Below are 24,056 nucleotides of genomic sequence, written 5' to 3'. Positions count from 1 at the left end.
AGGATAGGGTTCAATCCCTGGCTTCACTCTGTGGGTTAAGGATCTGGTGATGCCATAAGATGTGGCATGGGTTACGGATGCAGCTTGGATCTGGCATTGCTGTGGCTGTGGCATAGGCTCCAGTTGCAGCTCCAATTCAATCCCTGGCCTGGGAATTTCTATATGCTGCAAGTTCAGCCCTAAAAAAGGGAAAAAACAAAAAACAAAAAAGGAACCAAACAGAAATTCCAGAACTGAAGTTCCAGTTCAATATGCGAAAAGGAAAATTCATGGGCTGGCCTTAACAATAGATTGGAAATAGCAGAAGAAAGGGCCAATAAATCTAAAGGGAGATTGTTAGAAATCTAAACTGAAGAAAACAGAGAAAAAAAATTTTTTTTGGTCTTTTTGTCCTTTTAGGGCCGCACCCACGGCATATGGAGGTTCCCAGGCTAGGGGTCAAATCAGAGCTGTAGCTGCCAGCCTACACCACAGCCACAGCAATGCAGGATCCAAGCCACATCTGCGACCTACACCACAGCTCATGGCAACGCCAGATCCTTAACCCACTGAGCGGGGCCAGGGATCGAACTCACAACCTCATGGTTCCTAGTTGGATTTGTTTCCTCTGCACCACGATGGGAACTCCAAAAAAAATTTTTTTTAAATAAATAGAACCGCCATCATCTGTGGGACAATATCAAAAGAGCTAATACGTAAGTAGAGTCACAAAAAAAGAGATGAGGGATGAAGCAGAAAAATACGCAGAGAAATAATGGTCAAAAATTTCTCAAATTTGATAAAAACCATTAACTTAAAAATTAGAAATTCAGCAAAACTCAATCAGGAGTTTTACTGAACACACACTCTTTGGCACACCATAGCAAAGCTGCTGGAAACCAAAAATGAAGAGAAAAATCTTAAAAGCCCAGGAAAAAAGATACATTACACAGAGAGAGCAGTACTATGAATTATGGATGATTTCTTATTGGAAACAAAAGGACAGAAGAGAATGGAAGAGCATACTTTAAAGCAGTAAAAGAAACATACTGTCAACCCAAAATTCTGTATCAGACAAAATATCCTTCAAAAATAAAGATGATATTAAAAGATTTTTCAATAAACAAAAACTGAGAGAAACTGTAACAAGCAGACTATAGTACAAGACATACTAAAGTTCTTTAGGATGAAGTGAAATCACACAGGTGGAAACCTGAACCTAAAAGAAGAAATGATGAGCACCAAAAAAGTAAAATGTATGGGTAAATATAAGCTGCTACATATATTTTCCTTATTTAATTTCTTTAAAAGGCAATTGACTGCTTAATGCAAAAAACTGTTATCATTATCACTGTATTCTGGGGTTAATAATGGATGTAGATGTAAAATATATGACAACTGTAACATGAAAGATGAAAGGAGAAAAGGACATATACTGTTGTAAGTTAGTTACATTTTACACAAAATGATACAATATTAACTCTAAATAGATTAAGATAGGTTATTAACATCTAATGCTAGGTGGAATACATTAATTGGGTGATTTAGCTTGAGGAGTCTGATTACCAGTTATCATGGAGCCTGGCAAGATGGCGTCTCCCAAGAGTGTGCCAAGAGATGCATAGATGATGGCACAAATCCTGATGGATATGAGGCTTACAGAACTTGAGCCAGAAGTTATAAATCAGAGGTTGGAATCTACATTCTGATGTGTGAACACAGTTCTAGATGATGCAAAAATTTATTTAAAATATGTAGAGAGCCACTATTGACTCAGAGGATACATGATTGGCAAGCCAGAGTCACAGTGATCATTTTTTATGACAGTTTTATTGTTTTACGTTTCACATTCAAATACACACTCCAGTGCAGGACCAGATGGCTTCACAGGTGAATTCTGCCAAACACACAAAGAGGAACTTATATCCATCTTCCTTAAACTTTCCCAAAAGGTTGAAGAAAAAGGAACACTCCTAAAGACTTTCTGTGATGCCACCAACACCCTAATACCAAAGCCAAAGATACTACCAAAAAAGAAAATTATAGGCCAATATCTTTGCTGAATATAGATGCAAAAATTCTCAACAAAATTGTAGCCAACCGAATCTGACAACATATAAAAAAGATCATATACCACGACCAAGTGGGATTTATCCCAGGTTCATAAGGATAGTTCAACATATGCCAATCAATCAACATCATACACCGCATTAACAAAAGTCAAAAACCACATGATCATCTCAATAAATGCCAAAAAGCATTTGACAAAGTCCAAAATCCATTCATGATAAAAACTCTTAACAAAGTGGGTATAGAGGGAACATACCTTAACTGAATAAAAACTATTTATGACAAACCCACAGCAAATATAATACTCAATGGAGAAAAGCTGAAAACCTTCCCACTAAAATCGGGAATAAGGATACCCACTCTCACCACTTTTATTCAACATAGTTTTGGAAGTCCTAGCCACAGCAATGAGACAAACAAAAGAAATAAAAGGTATCCAAATAGGAAGAGAAGAGGTAAAACTGTCACTGTATGCAGATGACATGATACCATATATAGAAAACCCTAAGGACTCAACCCCAAAACTATTCAAACTGATGAATTCAGCAAAGTAGCAGGATATAAGATTAACATTCAGAAATAGGTTGCACTTCTGTACACTAACAATGAAATATTAGAAAAGGAATATAAAAATAGAATACTTTTTAAAATTGCACCCCAAAAAGTCAAATACCTGGGAATAAATCTCACAAAGGAGGTAAAAGACTTGTATGCTAAGAACTATAAAACATTAATTAAGGAAATTAAAGAGGACTCAAAGAAATGGAAAGAAAGATAGTACATGCTCCTGGGTTGGAAAAATTAATATCATAAAAAATGGTCATACTACCTAAAGCAATCTACAGATTCAATGCAATCTACAGATTCAATGCAATCCCTATCAAATTACACATGACATTTTTTATCGAACTAGAACAAATAATCCAAAAATTTATATGGACCCACAAAAGACCCAGAATTGCCAAAGCAATCCTGAGGAACAAAAACCAAGCAGGAGGCATACCTCGCCCAGACTTCAAGCAATATTACAAAGCCACAGTAATCAAGACGGTGTGGTACTGGTACCAAAACAGATATACCAATCAATGGAACAGAACAGAGAACCCAGAAACAAACCCAGACACCTATGATCAATTAATCTCGACAAAGAACATAAAATGGGAAAAAGTTTTTTAGCAAGCGGTACTGGGAAAACTGGACAGCCGCATGTAAATGAATGAAACTGGAAGACACCCTCATACCATGCACGAAAATAAACTCAAAATGGCTTAAAGAATTAAACATAAGACAAGGCACCATCAAACTCCTAGAAGAGAACATAGGCAAAATACTCTCTGACATAAACTTTACAAGTGTTTTCTTAGGTCAGTCTCCCAAGGCAACAGAAATAAAAGCAAAAACAAACCAGTGGGACCTAACCAAACTGACAAGCTTTTGCACAGCAAAAGAAACAAAAAAACCAAAAAGACAACTTACAGAATGGGAGAAAATAGTTTCAAATGAGGCAATTAATCTCTAAAATATACAAGCAACTTATACAACTCAACAGCAAAAAAGCCAATAGCCCAATGGAAAAATGGGCAAAAGACCTGAATAGTCATTTCTCCAAAGAAGATAGACAGATGAAGCACATGAAAAAATGTGCTCAACATCACTGATTATTAGAGAAATGCAAATCAAAACTAATATGAGATACCACCTCACACCATTCAGAATGGCCATTGTTAATAAGTCCACAAATAACAAATGCTGGAAAGGGTGTGGAGAAAAGGGAACCCTCCTGCACTGGTGGTGGGAATGTAGGTTGGTACAACCACTATGGAAAACAGCATGGCGGTACCTCAGAAAACGAAATAGAGAACTACTATATGACTCAATAATCCCACTCTTGGACATACACCAGACAAAACTTTCCTTGAAAAAGACACATGCACCTGTATGTTCACTGCTACACTATTCACAATAGCCAAGACATGGAAACAACCTAAATGTCCATCGACAGATGAATGGATTAAGAAGAAGTGGTATATATACACAATGGAATACTACTCAGCCATAAGAAAGAACAAAATAATGCCATTTGCAGTAACATGGATAGAACTAGAGACTCATACTAAGTGAAGTAAGAAAGAGAAAGACAAATACCATGTGATACCACTTACATCTGGAATCTAATATATGGCACAAATGAACCTTTCCACAGAAAAGAAAATCATGGGCATGGAGAACAGACTTGTGTTTGCCAAGGGGGAGCGGGAGGGAATGGGATGGACTGAGAATTTGGGGTTAATAGATGCAAACTATTGCCTTTGGAATGGATAAGCAGTGAGATCCTGCTGTATCGCACTGGGAACTAGACCTAGCCACTTATGATGAAGCATGATAATGTGAGAAAAAAGAATGTATATATGTATGTGACTGAGTCACCTTGCTGTACAGTAAAAAATTGACAGAACACTGTAAACCAGCCATAACGGGAAAAAAATAAAATAGTTTAAAATAATAAATAAATAAATAAATGAACTATACTTCAATTAAAAAAAAAACCCAAAAAACCAAAAACAAATACACACTCCATCTGAAATGGATTTCTGTGTATAGTGAGTCAGTCAATATTCTTTTTTTTTTTTTCATCTTTTGTTTTTTTAGGGCCATACCTGTGGCATATGGAGGTTCTCAGGCTAGGGGTCCAATCAGAGCTGTATCTGCCAGCCTACACTACAGCCACAGCAATGCCAGATCCCAGCCTCGTTTGTGACCTACCCCACAGCTCAGGGCAATGCCGGATCCTTAACCCACTGAGCGAGGCCAGGGATTGAACCCGCAACCTCATAGTTTCTAGTCAGATTTGTTTCCGCTGCACCACAATGGGAACTCCAAGTCAATATTCTTTTTATCATTCATAGCCAAATTACTCAGTACAATTTACTGAAAATCCTATCCTCCCTGCACTATCCCCACTGCACTGTACTGTAATCCTTGTCATGAATCAGGTGATTATATTCCTGTGGGTCTTTTTCTGTATTCTATATTTTGTCCCATTGATTTGTCTACTCTTGCACTAAAACTATACAGTCTTATCAGTATAACTTCACAATAGATATTGGTATCTGTTAGCATAAATCTTTTAGCTTTGTTCATTTTTAGTAACTGCTTTGAATATTCTTAGCACTTTGCATTTCTGTATTAATTTTAGAACTGGTTTGTCATTTTTAACATGTACACAAGAAAGTTACTGCATTTTGATTGGGATTTTACTGAATATACAGAACAATATGGGGAGAACAAAGATGGTCAATACTGTATCTTCTAATTCATGGATATAGCATGTTCCTATTATCCTTAGGTCTCAGTATTTTCTCTTAACAATGCTTTGTAATTTTCTCATGCCTTTTATTTCTGATGCCTTTTATAAGATTTATTCCTAGGTAGCTGATATGGTTTAATTACACTGTAAATGGTAATGTGTAAAATGTGTAAAACTTAATTTCTTTTTCTTTCTTTTTATTTTATTTTTTGTCTTTTTGCCATTTCTTGGGCCGCTCCCATGGCATATGGAGGTTCCAGGCTAGGGGTTGAATCAGAGCTATAGCTACCGGCCTATGCCAGAGCCACAGCAATGCAGGATCCAAGCCACATCTGCAACCTACACCACAGCTCAAGGCAACACTGGATCATTAACCCACTGAGTAAGGGCAGGGACCGAACCCGCAACCTCATGGTTCCTAGTCGGATTTGTTAACCACTGCACCACGATGGGAACGCCTTGATTAATTCTTATATTTGATTTTGTATCCATTTTGTTAAATTCACTTTAAAATTTAAGTTTCATCTATGAAGTCTGTTATGACAATTTCACCTCTTCCCTTTCTTTCCCTATGTCTTTTGTTTCCTTTTCTCACCTTTCTGCACATTAGCAACTCCAGTAGAATATTGAAGAAAAGTGGCTCTATTGGACCTATGTGTCTAGTTCCCAATCTCAGAGGAAAAGAGTTTCACATACAAACATGAATTTTGATAAATGCAAAATAGGTTTTTAAAAACACATAGGTTTAAAAGTCAGATTAAAGAAGTTCCTTTGAATTCTCTAATTTGTTAAGATTAAAAATAGATATTAAAAATTTAAATGATTTTTTTTTTTTACGTACTGTGAAGACTATATCATTTCCTCCTGCTCCTGTTTTCATTTAATGTGGTCAAATACAGTGATTAATTTTTGAACAAAAAACTATTCTTGTATTTCTGGAATAAACCCCAGGTGGCCATGTTGTGCTATTCTTTTTATGTACTGCTGCACTAATCTGCTAATATTTGGTTAAAATTTTCTGTGTCTATGTTCATATTTGCATGGCATGCATTTTCCCATGTTTTCTTTAAGCCCTTCTCAATCTTAAAGAAGATGTCTCTGATAAAGTTTCAGGATACAAAACTAACATATAAAAATCAGTAATGTTTCTATATACTAACAATGAATTACCTGCAAAATAAATAAAGAAAATAATCCCATTCACAATAGTATCAAAAACAACAAAATACTTAGGAATACATTTAACCGTAACCAAAGAGACAAAAAATCACTACACCAAAAACTATAAGACATTGATATAATATTGAAGAAGACATAAATAAACAGAAAGATATCTTGTGTTCATGGATTAGATGAACTAAAATTGTTAAATTGTCCACATTACCCAAAGCCATTTATAGATTCAAGGCAACACTTATGAAAAGATTCCAATGAGGAATCTTTTATAGAATTAGAAAAAAATCCGAAAATTCATCTAGAACCACAAAAGACCTTGAATTGCCAAAGCAATCCTGAGAAAAAAGAACAAAACGGGAGCATCACACATCCTGATTTCAAACTATATCACAAAACTACAGTAATCAAAACAGCACAGCACTGGCATAAAAACAGACACATAAATCAATGGCAACAAACCCACACATACACAGTCAACTAATATTTGACAAAGGAGCCAAGAATACTCAATGAAGAAAAGACAGTCTCTTAAAAAATAGTGTTAGGAAAATAGACTATCCATAGGCAAAAGAATTAAACCAGACCCCTATCCTACACCACTCAAAAAAATAACTTGAGAAGTTACTGTTGTGGTTTAGCAGGTTAAGGACCTGATGTTGTCTCTGTGAGGAAAACAAAGAGGTTCAATTCCTGGCCTCACTCAGTTGGTTAAGACTCCAATGCTGCTGCAAGCAGCAGCACAGGTTGCAGATGAAGTTCAGATCCGGTGTTGCTGTGGCTGTGGTCTAGGCCCCAGTTGCTGCTCTGATTCAACTCCTAGCCCAGGAACTTCCACATGCCACAGTACACTATAAAAATAAAAAGAAATTAAAGTTTGAAAATATGAAAAAAAGATATAGAAATAACCTAATTGTTCATTAACAGATGAACGAATAAAGATGTGGTATATGGAGTTCCTGATGTGGCACAATGGAATCAGTGGCCTCACTGGAGCACTGGGATGCAGGTTTGATCCCTGGCCTGGCACAGTAGGTTAAGGATCCAGCATTGCTGCAGCCATGGCATAAGTAGCAACTGTGGCTAAGATCTGAACCCTGGCCCAGGAACTCTATATGTTACAGGGTAGCCAAAAAAGGAGAAAAAAAAAGATGTGGTATATATGCACAAAGGAATATTATTCAGCCACAGTAAAGAAGGAAATGCTCCATTTGTGACAACATGGATGAATCTTTAGGACATTATTCCAAGTGAAATAAGTCTGACAGAAAAAGGTAAACACCACATGGTCTCACTTATATGTAGAATCTAAAAAAACACTTGGATTTATAGAAACAGAGCAGATTGGTGGCTACCAGAGGTGGGGGATGGGTGTGGGGGAATTGAGTGAAGATGGACAAAAAAACATAAGCTTCCAGTCATTAGATAAATAAGTTCTGGGGATATAATGCACAGCATGGTGATTGGCTTCTGCATTTTGTATATTTGAAAGTTGCTAAGAGAGTAAATCTTAAAAGTTCTTTTCACAAAAAAAACTATGTGAGATGACAGATGTCAAACATTGTGCTACATTCACAATATATACATATAATGAATCATTCTGTACATTCAAAACTTATCTAAAGTTATATGTCATTGTTATCCCCATGAAACTGGAAAAGAAAGTTTCTTCTGTGCAGCATTAAGTTGCTTAAAAATAAAATCTCTGATAATCTTAACCTTTTATTTTTTTTTTCTTTTTAGGGCTGCACCCTTGGCATATGGAGATTCCCAGGCTAGGGGTAGAATCAGAGCAACAGTTGTCAGCCTGTACCACAGCCACAGCAACGCAGAATCCAAGCCTCATCTGGGACCTACATCACAGCTCACAGCAATGCCGGATGCTTAACCCACTGAGCGAGGCGAGGGATCGGACTCACAACCTCATGGTTCCTAGTCGGATTTGTTTCCGCTGCACCACAATGGGAACTCTGATAGTTTTAATCTTTTAACACAGCTGTTTAGTCTACCTCTGTTTCATGAAATTACAGATACATTTAGGTGCCATCCTTTTATTTGTTTTCTATTTAACATACCTTTCATGTTCTTTTTATTCTTTTGACTTCCTTTGGACTAATGAGCTATTTTACTAGTTATTCCATATTTTACTCTTATGAACTTGTTATACATTCTTAAGCTGTTCTTTTGTTTAGTCTAGAGATTACATGCACACTTGACATATCAGAGTCTGGTACAAATTTTGACTTTTACCATGTCCCAAATTGCAACAGAACCTGAGAATATTTTAAGCTCCATCTGGCCCTTTCTCATTCTCTCTGGGATTATTGTCATATATTTTGCTTCCCTATGTTGCAAATCCCATCGACATTTTTTCTTACTGATGTCATCACTCATTTATTTCTAATTCCCACATACTTACCCTTTCTGGTGCTCTTCATCCTGTGAAGGTCAATTCTACCATTTGGGTTAGTTTCCTGCAGCCTAAAGAATGCCTTGTAGTATTTTTACCATGAAATTCTAATGTACTAAATGCTATCAACTTGCATTTATCTGAAAATATATCTGTTTCACTTTTAATTTGGAGGATATTCTGATGGGAATTGACTTACAGGTGGGCAGTTTTCTTTTTTCTCTAGCACTTGAAGATGTCATTCCATTGTCTTCTGACTTTTACAGTTTCTGCTGAAAATTCTGCTGTCAGTCTCTTTGTTGATCTTTTGAAGGTAATGTGATTTATCTTCTTCTGGCTACTCTAAGGGTCTTCACTTTATCATCAATCTTCAGCAGTTTCACTATCATGTGGTCTTTGTATTTATCTTGCTTGCAATTAGTGAAATTTCTTAAATCTCTGGATAGTCGTCCAGATATCTGGAACATTCTTGACCTTCATCTTTTTAAAAAATTGCTCCTACAATTACATACATATAACCCCAACTACATATACACTATTCTTTTGACTGTGTATCTTCCTTTTTTCCTGCATGCTTCAGTTTGTATATTGTTGACAGATTCATTTCCAAGCTACTAACTCTATCTTCTGCTATAGCCGAGCAGCTGTTAATCTAGCCAATGAGTTTCTTTTCAGGGCTACACCCCAGGCATATGGAAGTTCCCAGGCTAGGAGTCAAACTGGAGTTACAGCTGCCAGTCTAGGCCACATCCAGAGCAACGTGGGATCAGAGCAGCCTCTGCGGCCTACTCTGACCAGATCCTTGACCCACTGAGTAAGGCTATCCTCATCGAACTTGCAGCCTCAGGGATACTAGTTGGATTCATTTCTGCTATGCCACAACAGGAACTCCCAGCCAATGAGTTCTTAATTTCAGATGTGTATTTTTCAATTCTAGAATATGAAAGTTCCCAGGCTAGGGGTCCAATCAGAGCTATAGCTGCTGGCCTATGCCACAGCCACAGCAAAGCCAGATCCAAGCCACATCTGTGACCTACCCCACAGGTCACAGCAATGCCGGATCCTTAACCCACTGAGCAGGGCCAGGGATAGAATCTGCACCCTCATGGATACTAGTCAGGTTCATTACCACTAAGCCATGATGAGAGCTCCCAAACCATCTCTTTTTTTTGTCTTTTTGCCATTTCTTGGGCCACTCCCACGGCATATGGAGGTTCCCAGGCTAGGGATTGAATCAGAGCTATAGCCACCAGCCTACGCCAGAGCCACAGCAACATGTGATCCAAGCCGCATCTGCGACCTACAACACATCTCATGGCAACACTGGATCCTTAACCCACTGAGTAAGGCCAGGGATCGAACCCACAACCTCATGGTTCCTAGGCAGATTCGTTAACCACTGAGCCACGACGGGAACTCCCAAACCATCTCATTTTTATAAAATATAATTCTCTGAGAAATCCCCAATTCTTTTCATCTATTTTATTTAAAGTTTTTGATTTTTTTTTTTTTTTTTTTTTGGCTGTGTCCCACAGCATGCAGAAGTTCCTGGGCCAGGGAACAAGCCCACATCACAGCAGTGACAATGCCAGATTTTTTTTTTTTTGGTCTTTTCTAGGGCCACGCCCATGGCATATGGAGGTTCCCAGGCCAGGGGTCTAATAGGAGCTGTAGCCACCGCAATGTGGGGATCCAAGCCACATCTGTAACCTACAACACAGCTCACGGCAACGCCAGATCCTTAAACCACTGAGCGAGGCCAGGGATTGAACCTGAAACCTCATGGTTCCTAGTCAGATTCGTTAACCACTGAGCCATTCTGACAATGCCAGATTTTTAACTAGGAAACTCCTCTTTTCATCTATCTTATACACCTATTTTCTTATACATATTAGCAATGGTTATTTCAAAGTCCTTATTTGCTAACTTCACCTGTGGGGGTGTGTGTGTATATATGGGTCTACACACACACACACACACACACACACACACACGAGATATATATATGTGTGTATATGTGTGTGTATATATATATATATATATATTTTTTTTTTTGTCTTTTTGCCTTTTCTAGGGCCATTCCTGTGGCATATGGAGGTTCCCAGGCTAGGGGTCTAATCAGAGCTGTAGCCGCCAGCCTTATGTGATATATTTTATCTTACATATATATTAGTATAAATACAGTGAAGGGGGGAACTCTTGCTTTGTTCCTTTCTAGTTCCATTAGGATGATTTTGGCTTTTAGGGTGATACATATATGCTGTATCATGCTGAAGGGTACTCACTTTACCAAATACTTTTTCATCATCTGAATAGATATATATGATTTTTATCTTTTGATCTATTAATATGGTGAGTTACATTACTATATTTCCTGATATTGAACCATCCTTGTATTTCTGAAAAACAATCACAGTTGGTAGTAAGATGTTATTCTTTTAACATTTTTTAGTATACTCATGGATCTGAGTCTGGTATTTTATTTACAATTTTTGTATTGATATTTAAAAGTGAGATTAGGGGAGTTCCTGTTGTGGTGCAGTGGAAATGAATCCAACAAATATCCATGAGGATGCAGGTTTGATCTCTGGCCTTGCTCAGCGGGTGGGGGATCTGGTGTTGCCTGATCAGTCAAATTGGAGCTATAGCTGCCAGCCTATACCATAGCCACATCCACGTGGGATCAGAGCCAGGTCACAGACATGGCTTGGAGCCTGCATTGCTGTGGCTGTGGCATAGACTGGCAGTGTAGCTCCAATTCGACCCCTCGCCTGGGAACTTCCATATGTCACAGGTGTGGCTCTAAAAAGCAAAATAAATAAATGAATGAATGAATGAATGAATGAATGAATGTATGTATGTGAGGTTAGTTCTGGAGTTCCTGTTGTGGCTCAGCAGGTTAAGGACCCCATGTTGTCTCTGTGAGGATGTGGATCTGATCCCTGACCTGGCTCATTGGAGTAAGGATCCAGTGTTGTCATAAGCTGCAGCATAGGTCACAGATGACACTTGGATCTGGTGTTGCTGTGGCTATGGTGTAGACCCCAGCTGCAGTTCTGATTCGACCCCTGGCCTGGGAACTTCCATATGCTGTAGGTTCAGCCATAAAGAGAAAAAAAAGTGAGAGCAGTCTTTAGCTTTTATTTATTTATTTATTTTTAGGGCCATACACGGCATATGGAGGTTCCCAGGCTAGGAGTCAAATCAGAGCTGTAGCCACTGGCCTACACCAAGGCCACAGCAACCTGGGATCAGAGCTGCATCTGCGACCTATACCACAGCTCACAGCAATACTGGATCCTTAACCCACTAAGCGAGGCCAAGGATCAAACCTGCGTCCTCACGGATGCTAGTTAGATTCGTTTTCGCTGAGCCACGACAGCAACTCCCAGTCTTTAGGTTTTTTTTCCCTGTACTATATTTGTTATGATTGGGCATCAATATCTTGAGCTTTATAAAATGAATTTGAGTCTTCCCTTCCCCTCCTATATTCTGGTATATGTTTCTTAAAGTTTCTCAGAAAAGTGCTTATTAAACAATGGAATGCTAACCAAATTGTATCAGTAAACTCAGTTTGCAGGGGCTAGACAGATAAAACAGATAAGCAACATGAACCTTGCATGAAGGAAGCATTTTAGGCATAAGGTAGGCCAAGTTCAAAATGTTTGGCCTGGAAGTGGTCCACTGGCAGCCAGTGTGAAACCCTATGTAATGATGACAGGGCCCATGTTTATATCTCCCATCTTATGCCTAGCATGTGTGGCCTCCGGGTTAATGGCAAGGCCCTGAAATAGACAGGTTATGCTAACTATGTGGCTTCAGGAAGAGCAATTCCCTTCTCTGAGCCACTTTGCCCCATTTTTACAGTAAGAGTAAGAACTAAAAATTACCTTTAGAGGTTGTCATGAGGACTAAATGAAGTTATAAGATAATGTATAAACACTTCCTCACAAGGAGTAGTTTGGGGGGCATATGAATAAATTATGCCTATTTTTATCATTGTGATTATTATTTAATTTTTCCCAAATGGAAACAACTTTGTGATTATAAAAGCAATACATCTTCATTGCAAAACTGCAACAAACAGAAATAAGATAATACCATACTATACACAAGCAGGATAACTCTACATATATCCTTAAGAGCCTGTTTTACGTAACTCATGTGATTAGAGGAATCTTTCACCTTCCTGTTAGCATGAGCTCCTTTTCAGTGGCCATAGGCCGTAGCTGGGTGTAGATGTCCATTGTGAACACGGCACTGGCACCATTGAAAACAGACGTCAGGGAGGATATGAGAGCAGCCCAGAGTGCAGACACCATCAAGCCTCGAAAACCTGGAAGAGACAGGAGGAGAAGGTACTTCCTGGGCCTTCAGCTCTCTGGCCACACCAGGGGGTGCCTTAGGCCTTCTGAGGAACATTACCACATACTAAATTTTGTTCGGGGTGGAAGTCACCTAAGACTGATCAGTGTATTCCATCTATCCTTGCTTTGTCATGAGCCTTACTAGTTTTCTGCTGTCTTTATTTAGCAACGAGAGTGATTACTTTGGGCTAAAACCTCTCTTTAGGAACCAGGCTGACGATCCCCCTACAGCTCTGTGAGATGGACACCATTGTCGCCCCTTTTATAGATGAGAAGCAGAGGCTCAGAGAAGGTTCAGACTGTAGACAAGTGATGTGGCTCCTTGTACCTTAGTGTCCCATTTGCAAAGTGGGTATAAAAGTACCTACTACATAGGGCTGCTGTTAAGATTAAGATATAGTAAGAAGACAGGTTAATACAAAGCCAAACAACAAATGTTACCTATAAACCTAATGGTCTAGGGTTTTGACCTGAAAGGCCTCTGAGTGGCATGGACCCTGCTCTGAGGAGAGATTTTCCTGTGTAGTAGGAGAGGTGAGGGTAACGGGGCTGCACTGGAGGCGCTGCGGCAAGGCTCCACTGTACTCAGCCTATCAGCCTATTAGAGTACTTGAATTGGCCTTGCTTCAAGTGTCTGGGGCCCGGGGCTGCAGTCTCAGGTGTTTGAAGACAGGCTCAGCTGGCGACCTGGACAACCTCCTTCCTGAACTGTGGGGTGGCTGGTGTTTCCCTCAGCTGGAACTGTCTCAACACTGCTAGCTTACTGAGCCACAGAGCTAATGCAGGATTTTAAAAAGCTGTACTATTCATTTGGCCATTTCTGTGGATGTGGGGAAGTAGGTGAGAAGGGAGCCGTCTCCCTGCCTGTCCCACTGGATTGAACTTGACAGCAGGACTCGGACTCACTCACTGCTGTATTTCCACAGACTTGGAGGACTTGAACGAGGTGCAGTGATGATCTGCTGAAGCCAGAAGCAGAAATGTGGGCTGACAGGGAGGGAAGAGAGCTAGCAGTGAGCAGAGACAGTGCCTGAGAGCACATGCATGGAGTGAGGGAGACAGGAGGGGCCTGCAAGGGTCTTGGATGGGCCTTCCCTCCCACGACCTGCACTTCCGCGGAGCACAGACTGCCCCAGTTCTTACCAATGGGCAGCAGCTCCACCACCAGCACAGGGTAGGCAATGGGACTGCAGCCAGTTCTAGCACCACAGTACTTTTCACACTCTGAAGGCACGACACATGCCACTTTATCTGCAAAGAGAGACAGCAGTCACACCAGCACAAGGCCCTTGAGTGCTATCTGAGCTCAGGGAAAGGGAAGCAAATTAGGAACAATGTGTGACTGCAAGATTCCTGGACTCCACTTTGTGACCCCGCATGCACATGGGTCAGGCTTGGGGTGGAGGTCAAGGCTGGGGGTCAAGCCAGGAATCAGGTAGGTCAGTGCTTCTGACCCAAAGCAAGTTCCATGACCTCCACAAGCCTCTTGATACCAGTCAGGTGTCAGGAAAGCAAACAATTATTCTTCCACATGCTGATGAGTGAGCAACTCATGGCCTTACTCCCTTAGCCCTAGCAGGGGTGTTATTTCAGACCACTTGGGATGAAATTCTCACAAAGGGAAGTAAAGGGAGGGAATGTGATATACCCTTCAAGAGCTTAAACAAGGGATATAAAATTACCACCTGAGAAAACAACAACAACAACAACAACAATGAATTAACTTAAACTAGGAAGAGGCAGGGTACTGCTTGGGTTTATGCTGAGAGCAAGTATGTTTTGTGGAGACATCAGAGGAAGATTGTGGAAACTAAGGGGTGGCCTGTCCTCCACCCACTCCCCCTCCCTGTCCCACGAGGAGGACCTCAGTCTCCCTTGTGTGGTTTGGGAGGGGCCCAGGGACCAGCCTGGCCATTCTGGAAACTCCCTCTTCTTGGCCATAATGATTGGTCCCTGTCACTCAGGGAGCTCAGTAAGACTTCCCTGGGATTTTTTGCTGGGATTGCAAAAAGGAAACTCTCTTTCTGGGGGCTGTTGGGCTGGTGAGTGGAAGCCTGATGCTGCTGGTCGCCATTCTGCCATCGGACAGATGGCGAGGACACCAGTTCAGAGGAAAGAGGAGCTCAAAGAGCACATCATTTTCAGTTAACAGCCCCAACTCATACAGTGGCCTGCACAGAACCAAACTAATGGAATCACTCCTTGGGGGTGGCCAGGGAAGAGATGCAGCATCAAGGCCTAGAAGCATTCAGGTCATTGGAAAGGCATATTCTCCCAGGAACGTGGGCAGGCACCAAGCTCCTGTGCTAATGGCTCTCTGGCTTTATACACAGGCATGTGTAAACAGTCTGTGAATCTGGCCTTTCCTGAGGCCTGGAGACAAGTGGTTCCAGGCCCATGCCACCCCCTGGCCCTCCCCAAGGCAGTCCACCAACTATATTCACCTGGTGATCAGAGAATGGGGTGCAGCCTCCTGAGGCCCCCTCTTCTTCCCCCTCCCTTGGCCACTTCTATAGCCCAAGAGACAATCATACATGATTTTGCCTAGTCTTCCTCCTCAGTGGGTGGGCGGGCTGTGCTGTGAAGTGGGGATGGGGAGGCAGGGCTGCCAAGCCCAGGGATTGTGGGGTCCTAGGGAGCACAGTGGCCTTTTTTCTAACCTATGAGGAGCCACCTATGAGACCCCAAAAAGTGCCACCTGATGGTCAAAGACCAGATGTGGGATGTTGAAATGGAGCACTCACTCTTCTCTGTTGAAACTGAGAAGGAATTAGGATTAAAAAAAGAGGCATGTCTCAGGGGAAGACTGAAGGATGAATTAAGGTAGAGATGTCTCCTGGACATGTTACTTCTTCTTCTTCTTCTTTTCTTCTTCTTCTTTTTTGTTTTTTTGTCTTTTTAAGGCCTCACCTGTGGCATATGGAGGGTCCCAGGCTAGGGGACAAATCAGAGCTATAGTTGCCAGCCTATACCACAGCCATGGGAACTCAGGATTCGAGCCATGTGTGTGACCTACACCACAGCTCGTGGCAATGCTGGATCCTTATTCTGCTGAGCAAGGCCAGGGATCAAATCCAAGTCCTCGTGGATACTAGTTGGGCTTGTTAACCACTGAGCCACGACGGGAACTCCTAGACATGTTACTTCTTAATGAAAGAGGCTTTACACCCTGCTTGGCCTTATCAAGCCCTGTGGCAGAAGATGCCATGGAAACTGCCCATGTTTCCCCACTGGCTGCACCACCAGAGTACTCAGAACATGAAGGTTTAAAGAAGAAACAAACGGTACTGAGAGGCAGTACAGCTAGTAAAACTAGGCTGAAATGGGGATGAGGGACATCCATGAAATTACGATAGCTCATTAAGGGAGGCAAGGATGTCTTAATAGCACGTAAGGGAAGGAACATGGGCCTCAGGGCCAGACCCATTCTGGGGGTTTCATCAATGAGCCCCATCTGGGCGATGACAGCAGTGACAGTATCAGTCACTTCTCAGCACAGTGTCTGGCACCAGGATGCCTGCACGATGATGCCTAGGGTGCAGGGTCAGCAGCTGCCCTTCCACACTCTGTGTCACAGGGAGCGGCAGCCAGCTCCTCCCACTTGAACTTGTCTCTGCAATTCTTCTCTTGCCACCCATACCCATGGTCCCTGCCAGACCAATGCTCAGCTCCACTCCTGATCTGGACCCTTCAGCTCCCAAGACAGCATGCTGGTCACCTCAACCCCAGTAGGGGGTGGGAGACCTGATGACCCCCTGGCCTCTAGACACTGAAAAAGGGGTCCATCAGCACTGACTTGTCAGAGGAGGAATCACCTGTGTACAGAACTCGACTGATCATCCCTGGCATCACGATGCTGAACATAGGCAGTAGCTTCAGGTATCCACACAAGAGGCAGCCACCTTTCACGTGGGACAAGTTCTTCCCTGCCAGGCAGCCCTGGACAAAAATCTGCAGAGGAAACACAGGTTGGTAGGGAGGCAGGTGGCTTTCTCAGAGCATGTGGAGCCTGGGCTGCCTCGTACAGACAGGATGACTACAACCTGCAGCAGCATGATGAGCCCTCTGGGGGGTTGCCGATGGCTCATCCCCATCACCCAGGCATCTCTGGGGCACCCAGGGCCAGGGAAGACACGTGTGACTGATGAGCACATTCAGCTCAGTTCACAGCTGCCAGAGGGGATGGGCACGACCTTGGCCTCATTGCTGTCACTGCACAACAATCAGAACAGTGCAGTGCTTGCAAGCTGTCCCCTCCCTCCTAGAGGCCACAGATCGTCTCTGGCCTTGTGACATAATCCAAGCATAGGTGGGTCCCTGGTAACAAATGAGCACTTAGAACTGGGACCAACTCCACTCATCTAAGTGGAAATGAGCTAATGAAGCCCTTAAAATGCGAAGTCTCCTGGAAGATGCTTCACAACAGGTTTTCTGGTGCTCCTGCTGTAAGAGGCAGTGTGCCCTCAGCCCGAGGAGAATGGTAGAGCCGGCAGATGGAGAAGCACTTAGGAAAAAACATGAAGACATGGTTCAGTGCAGCAAGACAACACTGTATCTACATACACTAAAGCCACGTTCTCCCAGAACACTTAATGTGAAAAGTGTTCCCAGTGTGATGGTAACTAAAAGGCATGGGATACAGCAAGAACACACACACACGACTCTCTACCTAGAAAAAGTCCACAGGAAAAAACTGATGTGACGATAGGTCAATCCTGGGGGAGGAGGAGTGACAAGTAGGATTTTTATGTTCTTCTTTATGCTTTATTTTCCAAATGCATCCTTTAAAAAATTTTTCTTTTTGTGTGTGTGTACTTTTTGGGGCCATACCAGCAGCATAGGGAAGTTCCCAGGCTAGGAGCTGAATTGGAGCTACAGCTGCCGGCCTAGGCCACAGCCATGTGAGATCCAAGCCATTTCTGCGATCCACACCACAGCTCATGGCAATGCTGGATCCTTGACCCACTGAGTGAGGTCAGGGATCGATCCCCCATCCTCATGGATACTACCTGGGTTTGTTTCCACTGTGCCATAACGGCAACTCCCCCAGATTCATTATTTTAACAATAGGATGAAGAACCCCAAAGTGGTCCTGCCTCATGAATAGGCGTTGCTCTTCGGCAGCCTGCGGGCACCCTGCTGCTGGCCTTTCAATGTGTTGGATCCTCTGCTGGGCAGATGGGTGGCTAGGCTGCATTTCCTGGCCTTTGCTCAGCCCTGTGCAGAGGAGATGGTCTCTAAGGAGGGGATGAAGGAGCAGGGCCAGGGCAGAAGCCAACTCTTATTCTAAGGATAGGACAGTGATAGGGGCATGAAATCATTCCATGTACAAAGTCTTAAGCACTTTTGTAGGTTGTCACAAATTACAAAGTGTGGCAAGGAATGAGTTCTTGTTTAAAAACGGTGACAGGCCAAAGGAAACCAATTTTCTTTCCCTCAGTTTATTTGCCTCATTTTTTTTTTTTTTTTTTTTTTGTCTTTTGTCTTTTGTTGTTGTTGTTGTTGTTGTTGCTATTTCTTGGGCCGCTCCCGCGGCATATGGAGGTTCCCAGGCTAGGGGTCCAATCGGAGCTGTAGCCACCGGCCTACGCCAGAGCCACAGCAACGCGGGATCCGAGCCGCGTCTGCAACCTACACCACAGCTCACGGCAACGCCGGATCGTTAACCCACTGAGCAAGGGCAGGGATCGAACCCGCAACCTCATGGTTCCTAGTCGGATTCGCTAACCACTGCGCCACGACGGGAACTCCTATTTGCCTCATTTTTAATTAAATTTTTTTCTTAAGTCATTTTCTTCACTAGTTAAGATGTTAGAGATTCGACTTATGCTTTTAAAAATTACTCTTAAAAGTTTAACATGGATACAACTTCAGGTCTAAAGTAAACTAGCATCCCCACCCTTCTGAACGCCAGCTGTGCTCTAGTATTTTAGTTCTGCCCTATGTTTTACTGCCTGTATTCAGAATGATGGTGATTTTTTGGCCAGTGCTTCATATTTGTGGACTTGGGGGTCAGAATCTAACTGTTCCCCCTGCTCTCTAGGACCTCCTTCTTCTTTACATACCTCGTTGGGTCTCTAAGGTTATGGCTTTATTTTTGCCCTTGCTTCTACGTAACGCTTGGCTGGATGTGGAACTGGACATTCCCCCAGTCCTTCGAAAGGTCTGCTCCACCCCCTTTGGGCTGTACTGCTGCTGGGAGGTCCACTGCGATGTGACTGTCCTCTCCCACAGGGGATCTTTCCTCAGGTGGCTCTGGGCCTTCTCCTTGTCTTTCATGTCCTGAAGCTTCACCCGGAGGTGACTCTACATAGGTCTGCTTGGGAGTCACCGGGATTCCCAAATCCAATGAGTCCTGCTCTTTCAATGGCCGTAAAAATCCTCAGTCACTTTCTCCTCATAACTTGCTTCTCCCCTTTCCTCCTGGAATCCAATAGGATGTATTTTCATCCTCTATCTTCTCTAATCACTTCTCTTTCACACTTTCCATTTTTGTGCCTTGAGGGCAATTTCTTCAGTTCTTCTAGGTTACTAATTTTTTTCTTCAGCTATGTTTAACCTGCTATTTTCACGGTTACTGAGTTTTACATTCCAGTAAGGGTATTTTTCATTTCCAAAAGTTTGAGTTTTAAATCTGACCATTTTTGACGGAGTTGTGTTAAGTGTCTTCAGTTCTACTTTTACTTCCTTAAATGTGTATTTTGTATTTGGTACCTAATACCTCAGTTTTCTGAAGTGTGGAGGTTTCTCGCTGGTGGTGGTTTGATTCTCCCATTTTCTAATCTTGGGTAGGGGCTCACACTGAGCAGGCTCGTCTTTATGGGAATCCTGCAAAACCTTGGCTGAGGAAACACATCTTAGATGAGTTTATGTTCATTTCTTCCCCTGGGGGTTCAGGTAAATTAAAACCCCCCAAAACTTCCCTACAGGAAGGCAGGTCTGCTGCTGTGAATTCTCAGAGGAGGCTATTTCCTCCTCCTGGAACCCAGGCTGAGGTGCTTTTTTCCCTGCTGTTTCTCCTTGCTGCTGGGAAGATTCTCCATAGGCTGCTTTCCACTGAGGCTACAACCTTTCAGAACCCAGCTTCCACAGGGAGGGTTCACTCTTCATCACATATAAACTCAAGGCCTTTCTCTTGTCCTCACCTGGCCAGGAAAGCCCAGCCTTGGTAAATGCTGTCAGGGCACTGTCAGTGTCAGGGTCTGCTCAGCCTTCTTGACTACAATTTTTGCTTTGTTTTTGGCATCTGGAGATTTTCTTCCTTTCTTATGAGCTCCTCTCTGACTATAAAAGAACCTAGGAGTTAGGTTATGTTTTATCCAGAACTCCTAGGAGTCCTGTGTTGGGAGGTAGTTCAGGAAACCTAGTTTACCCACTGTTGGAAGTGGAAGTCCAGGAGAAGGTTTAAAGTTACGGTTATAGAAGAAACTGAACTACAAATAAGAATCCTGTGGCTATGTTACAGAGAACGCCCAAATGTTTCCTATGACCCCACTCAGCAGGTTTTAAAGTTCCAGCAGTGCTGCTCTGTGTATAGCCATTCCTCTGCTTCTCATGGCTGTACAGCAGTCCTCAGTGTTAACCTCCCCCAACTCATCTTCCCACCTCATAGTAACCGGCACAATCAGCACTGTGATCAAGGTCTCATACACGGTCCCCTATGAACCAGGATACAGATTTCTGGACAGATTCTGAGGAACATCACTGCTTGGTCACAGAGCACGATGTACCTGGCTATATCAAAACATTATTACCAGAGCACCCTCCAGAACAGACTGCACAGTCTGCACTCTCTCTAGAAGTGCTCAAGGATTCCGAAGCATCCACGTCCTCTCCAACACTTAGCATCATCAAGCTTTCATATTTTTGCCAGTCTCACTGTGGTTTTAAATTGCACTTCCCTGATAAAACTGGGTTATTTATGTTTCTCTGCACTTCCTTCTCTATAAGTTGCCTGTCATTATCTTTTGCCTACATGGCTCCAGGAGCTCCTTTTTCTTGTGGATTTGCTATCAGTCTCCTGTTCATTATAAACATTTCTTTCTTTCGTTTCTTCTTTTTTTTTTAGGGCTGCACACGATGTATATGGAACTTCCCAGGCTAGGGGTTGAATGGGAACTGAGCTGCTGGCCTACACCACAACCACACTGGATCCGAGCCACTTCTACAACCTACAACATAGCTCCTGGAAATGCCAGATCCTTTAACCCATTGAGCAAGGCCAGGGAAAAAACCTGCATCCTCATGGATACTAGTTGGGTTTCTAACCACTGAGACACAATGGGAACACCCTCATTATAAACATTACTAAAGTCTTCTCTAGCCAGTCATCAGTCAACTTTGCCTACAGTGTTCTTAAAAAGGCTTTATGCATAATGTGATCAAATCAATACAATTACAATCCCTCCAATTCAAAAAGTACTCTCCAATGGTGCCCTCTCTTAATTGATTAGGTTTACTTTTCACATTTAAATCTAATTCATCTGAAGTCCACCTCTGTGTAACTGTTAGGTGGGCCTGAAGTTTTGTTATTCCAAATACCAAGCTGGGAAGACAGAGATGGGATTAAGATGACAGAATAGAAGGACTGGAGCTCAACTTCTCTCCTAAAAACAACAAAATTCACAACTAAAGGCTGAGCAATCTTCACCCAAATAGACCGGATACCCTACTCCAGAAGAAAAAGAGGAGGCCACATCAAGAGGTAGGAGGGGTGATTTCATGATATATAACAACCCCACACCTCCTGGGTGGGAAGCTCCACAGACTGAAAACTAACTGGTTCACAGAGACTCACCTACAGGAGTGAGAGTTCTGAGCCACACACCAAACCCTCACATGTGGGGATCTGGCATGGGGAGAAAGAGCCCCGGAGCATCTGGCACTGAAGGCCAGTGGGGCTTGTGCGCAGGAGCTCCACGGGACTGGGGGAAACGGAGACCCCATTCTTAAAAGGCGCACACAGACTTTCATGTGCACTGAGTCCCAGGGCAAAGCAGAGTCTCCAAGGGAATCAGGGTCAAACCTGACCGCAGTTCTTGGAGGACATCCCGGGAAAACAGGGGTGAATGTGGCTTGTTGTGAGGGAAGGGCATTGAAAGCAAAGCTCTCGGGAATATTCAGCAGCACAGCTGTGCCCTTCTCTGGAGGGGGCCATTTTGGGAAAATCTGGCCCCACCCGTCAGTCAGCTGCTGAGAAGCCCCAGGGCAAACAACAACCCAGGTGGGATCACAGCCCCGCCCCTCAGTAAACAGGCTACCTAAAGACCCCTCAGGCATACACCCGCCTCTAATCCCACCGAAAGACAAAGCTCAACCCACCAGAGGGATTAGAATCGGTTCCACCTACCAGGGGGCAGGCATCAGCCCCTCTCATCAGGAAGCCTACAGCAAGCCCCCATACTGACATCAGCCACAAGGGGGGCAGACACCAGAAGTAAGAGAGGCTACATTTTTATTATCTGTAAAAAAGTCACCACACCAAAAAACTTATAAAAATGAAAAGACAAGAACTATAACTCAGATGAGGGAGAAAGGAAAAACCCCAGAAAAACAGCTAAGCGAGGAGGAGATTCTCAGCCTCCAGGAAAAAGACTTTAGACTGTTGATGCTGAAGATGATGCAAGACATTGGAAATAACCTGGAGGCAAAGATGGATAACTTACAGGAAACACTGAGCAAAGAGATACAAGATATAAAAGTTCAACAAGAAGAGATGCAAAATACAATAACTGAAAAAAAAATTCACTAGAAGCAGCTAACAGCAGAATACAGGAGGCAGGAGAATGAATAAGCAAGGTGGAGGACAGATTAGTGGAAATTAAGGATGCAGAACGGAAAAGAGAAAAAAGATTGAAAACAAATGAAGAGAGTCTCAGAGAACTCTGGGACAATGTTAAACGCACCAACATCCGTATTATAGGGGTGCCAGAAGGAGAAGAGAGAGAGAAGGGGACAGAAAAAATATTCCAAGAGATAATAGCCAAAAACTTCCCTAACATGGGAAAGGAACCACTCACTCAAATCCAGGAAGCGCAACGAGTACCACATAAAATAAACCCAAGGAGGAACACCCCGAGACACATACTAATCAAACTGACCAAAATTAAAGGCAAAGAGAAAATCTTGAAAGCAGCTAGGGAAAAGAAACAAATAACATACAAGGGAACCCCAATAAGGTTATCGGCAGATTTTTCAGCAGAAACTCTGCAGGCCAGAAGGGAGTGGCATGATATACTTAACGTGATGAAAGGAAAAAACCTCCAACAAAGATTACTCTACCCAGCAAGGCTCTCATTCAGATTTGAAGGAGAAATCAAAACCTTCACAGATAAGCAAAAGCTGAGAGAATTCAGCAACACTCAACCAGCCTTACAACAAATACTAAAGGAACTTCTCTAGGCAGAAAAGAAGAAAATACAGCAACAGGAAACAAAAATACCGCAAATGACAAGGCTCACCAGTAAAGACACGAAATCATCCATGCACAATTATACCACCAAAATCAGAAATCATGAGAAGAGGTGGATACAAATGCAGGACACTGGAGATAAATTTGCAATTAAGAGAACAGCAACTTAAAACAATCTCATATACATACAGACTCATATCAAAACTTCAGAATAAATCAAACCAAAAATCTACAACTTATAGACAAACAACTAAGAAAAATAAACTCAAATACACTAAAGATAGTCATCAAACAACAAGAGGAGAGAGCAAGAGAGGAAGGGAAGAAAAAAGAGCAACA

At 42.5% G+C, this 24,056-nt stretch overlaps 1 protein-coding gene across 3 annotated transcripts in view; it reads right to left on the bottom strand.

Annotated features, from left to right (window-relative positions):
• The window catches only part of LOC102159834 (sodium/glucose cotransporter 1-like), a 71,239-nt gene that overhangs the window by 10,239 nt on the left and 36,944 nt on the right, over nucleotides 1-24,056 (bottom strand). For all 3 annotated transcript variants that reach the window (XM_021072290.1, XM_021072291.1, XM_021072292.1), the window contains 3 exons: nucleotides 17,122-17,257; nucleotides 14,450-14,557; nucleotides 13,125-13,275 (listed from right to left, as the gene is read on the bottom strand). In XM_021072290.1, coding sequence (XP_020927949.1) covers nucleotides 13,125-13,275; nucleotides 14,450-14,557; nucleotides 17,122-17,257 — 395 coding nt within the window. The remainder of the gene's footprint in view (nucleotides 1-13,124; nucleotides 13,276-14,449; nucleotides 14,558-17,121; nucleotides 17,258-24,056) is intronic.

This window comes from Sus scrofa, chromosome 14 (assembly GCF_000003025.6).
Source record: "Sus scrofa isolate TJ Tabasco breed Duroc chromosome 14, Sscrofa11.1, whole genome shotgun sequence".
Taxonomy (NCBI): domain Eukaryota; kingdom Metazoa; phylum Chordata; class Mammalia; order Artiodactyla; family Suidae; genus Sus; species Sus scrofa.
This window is presented reverse-complemented; position numbering and strand designations above follow the sequence as displayed.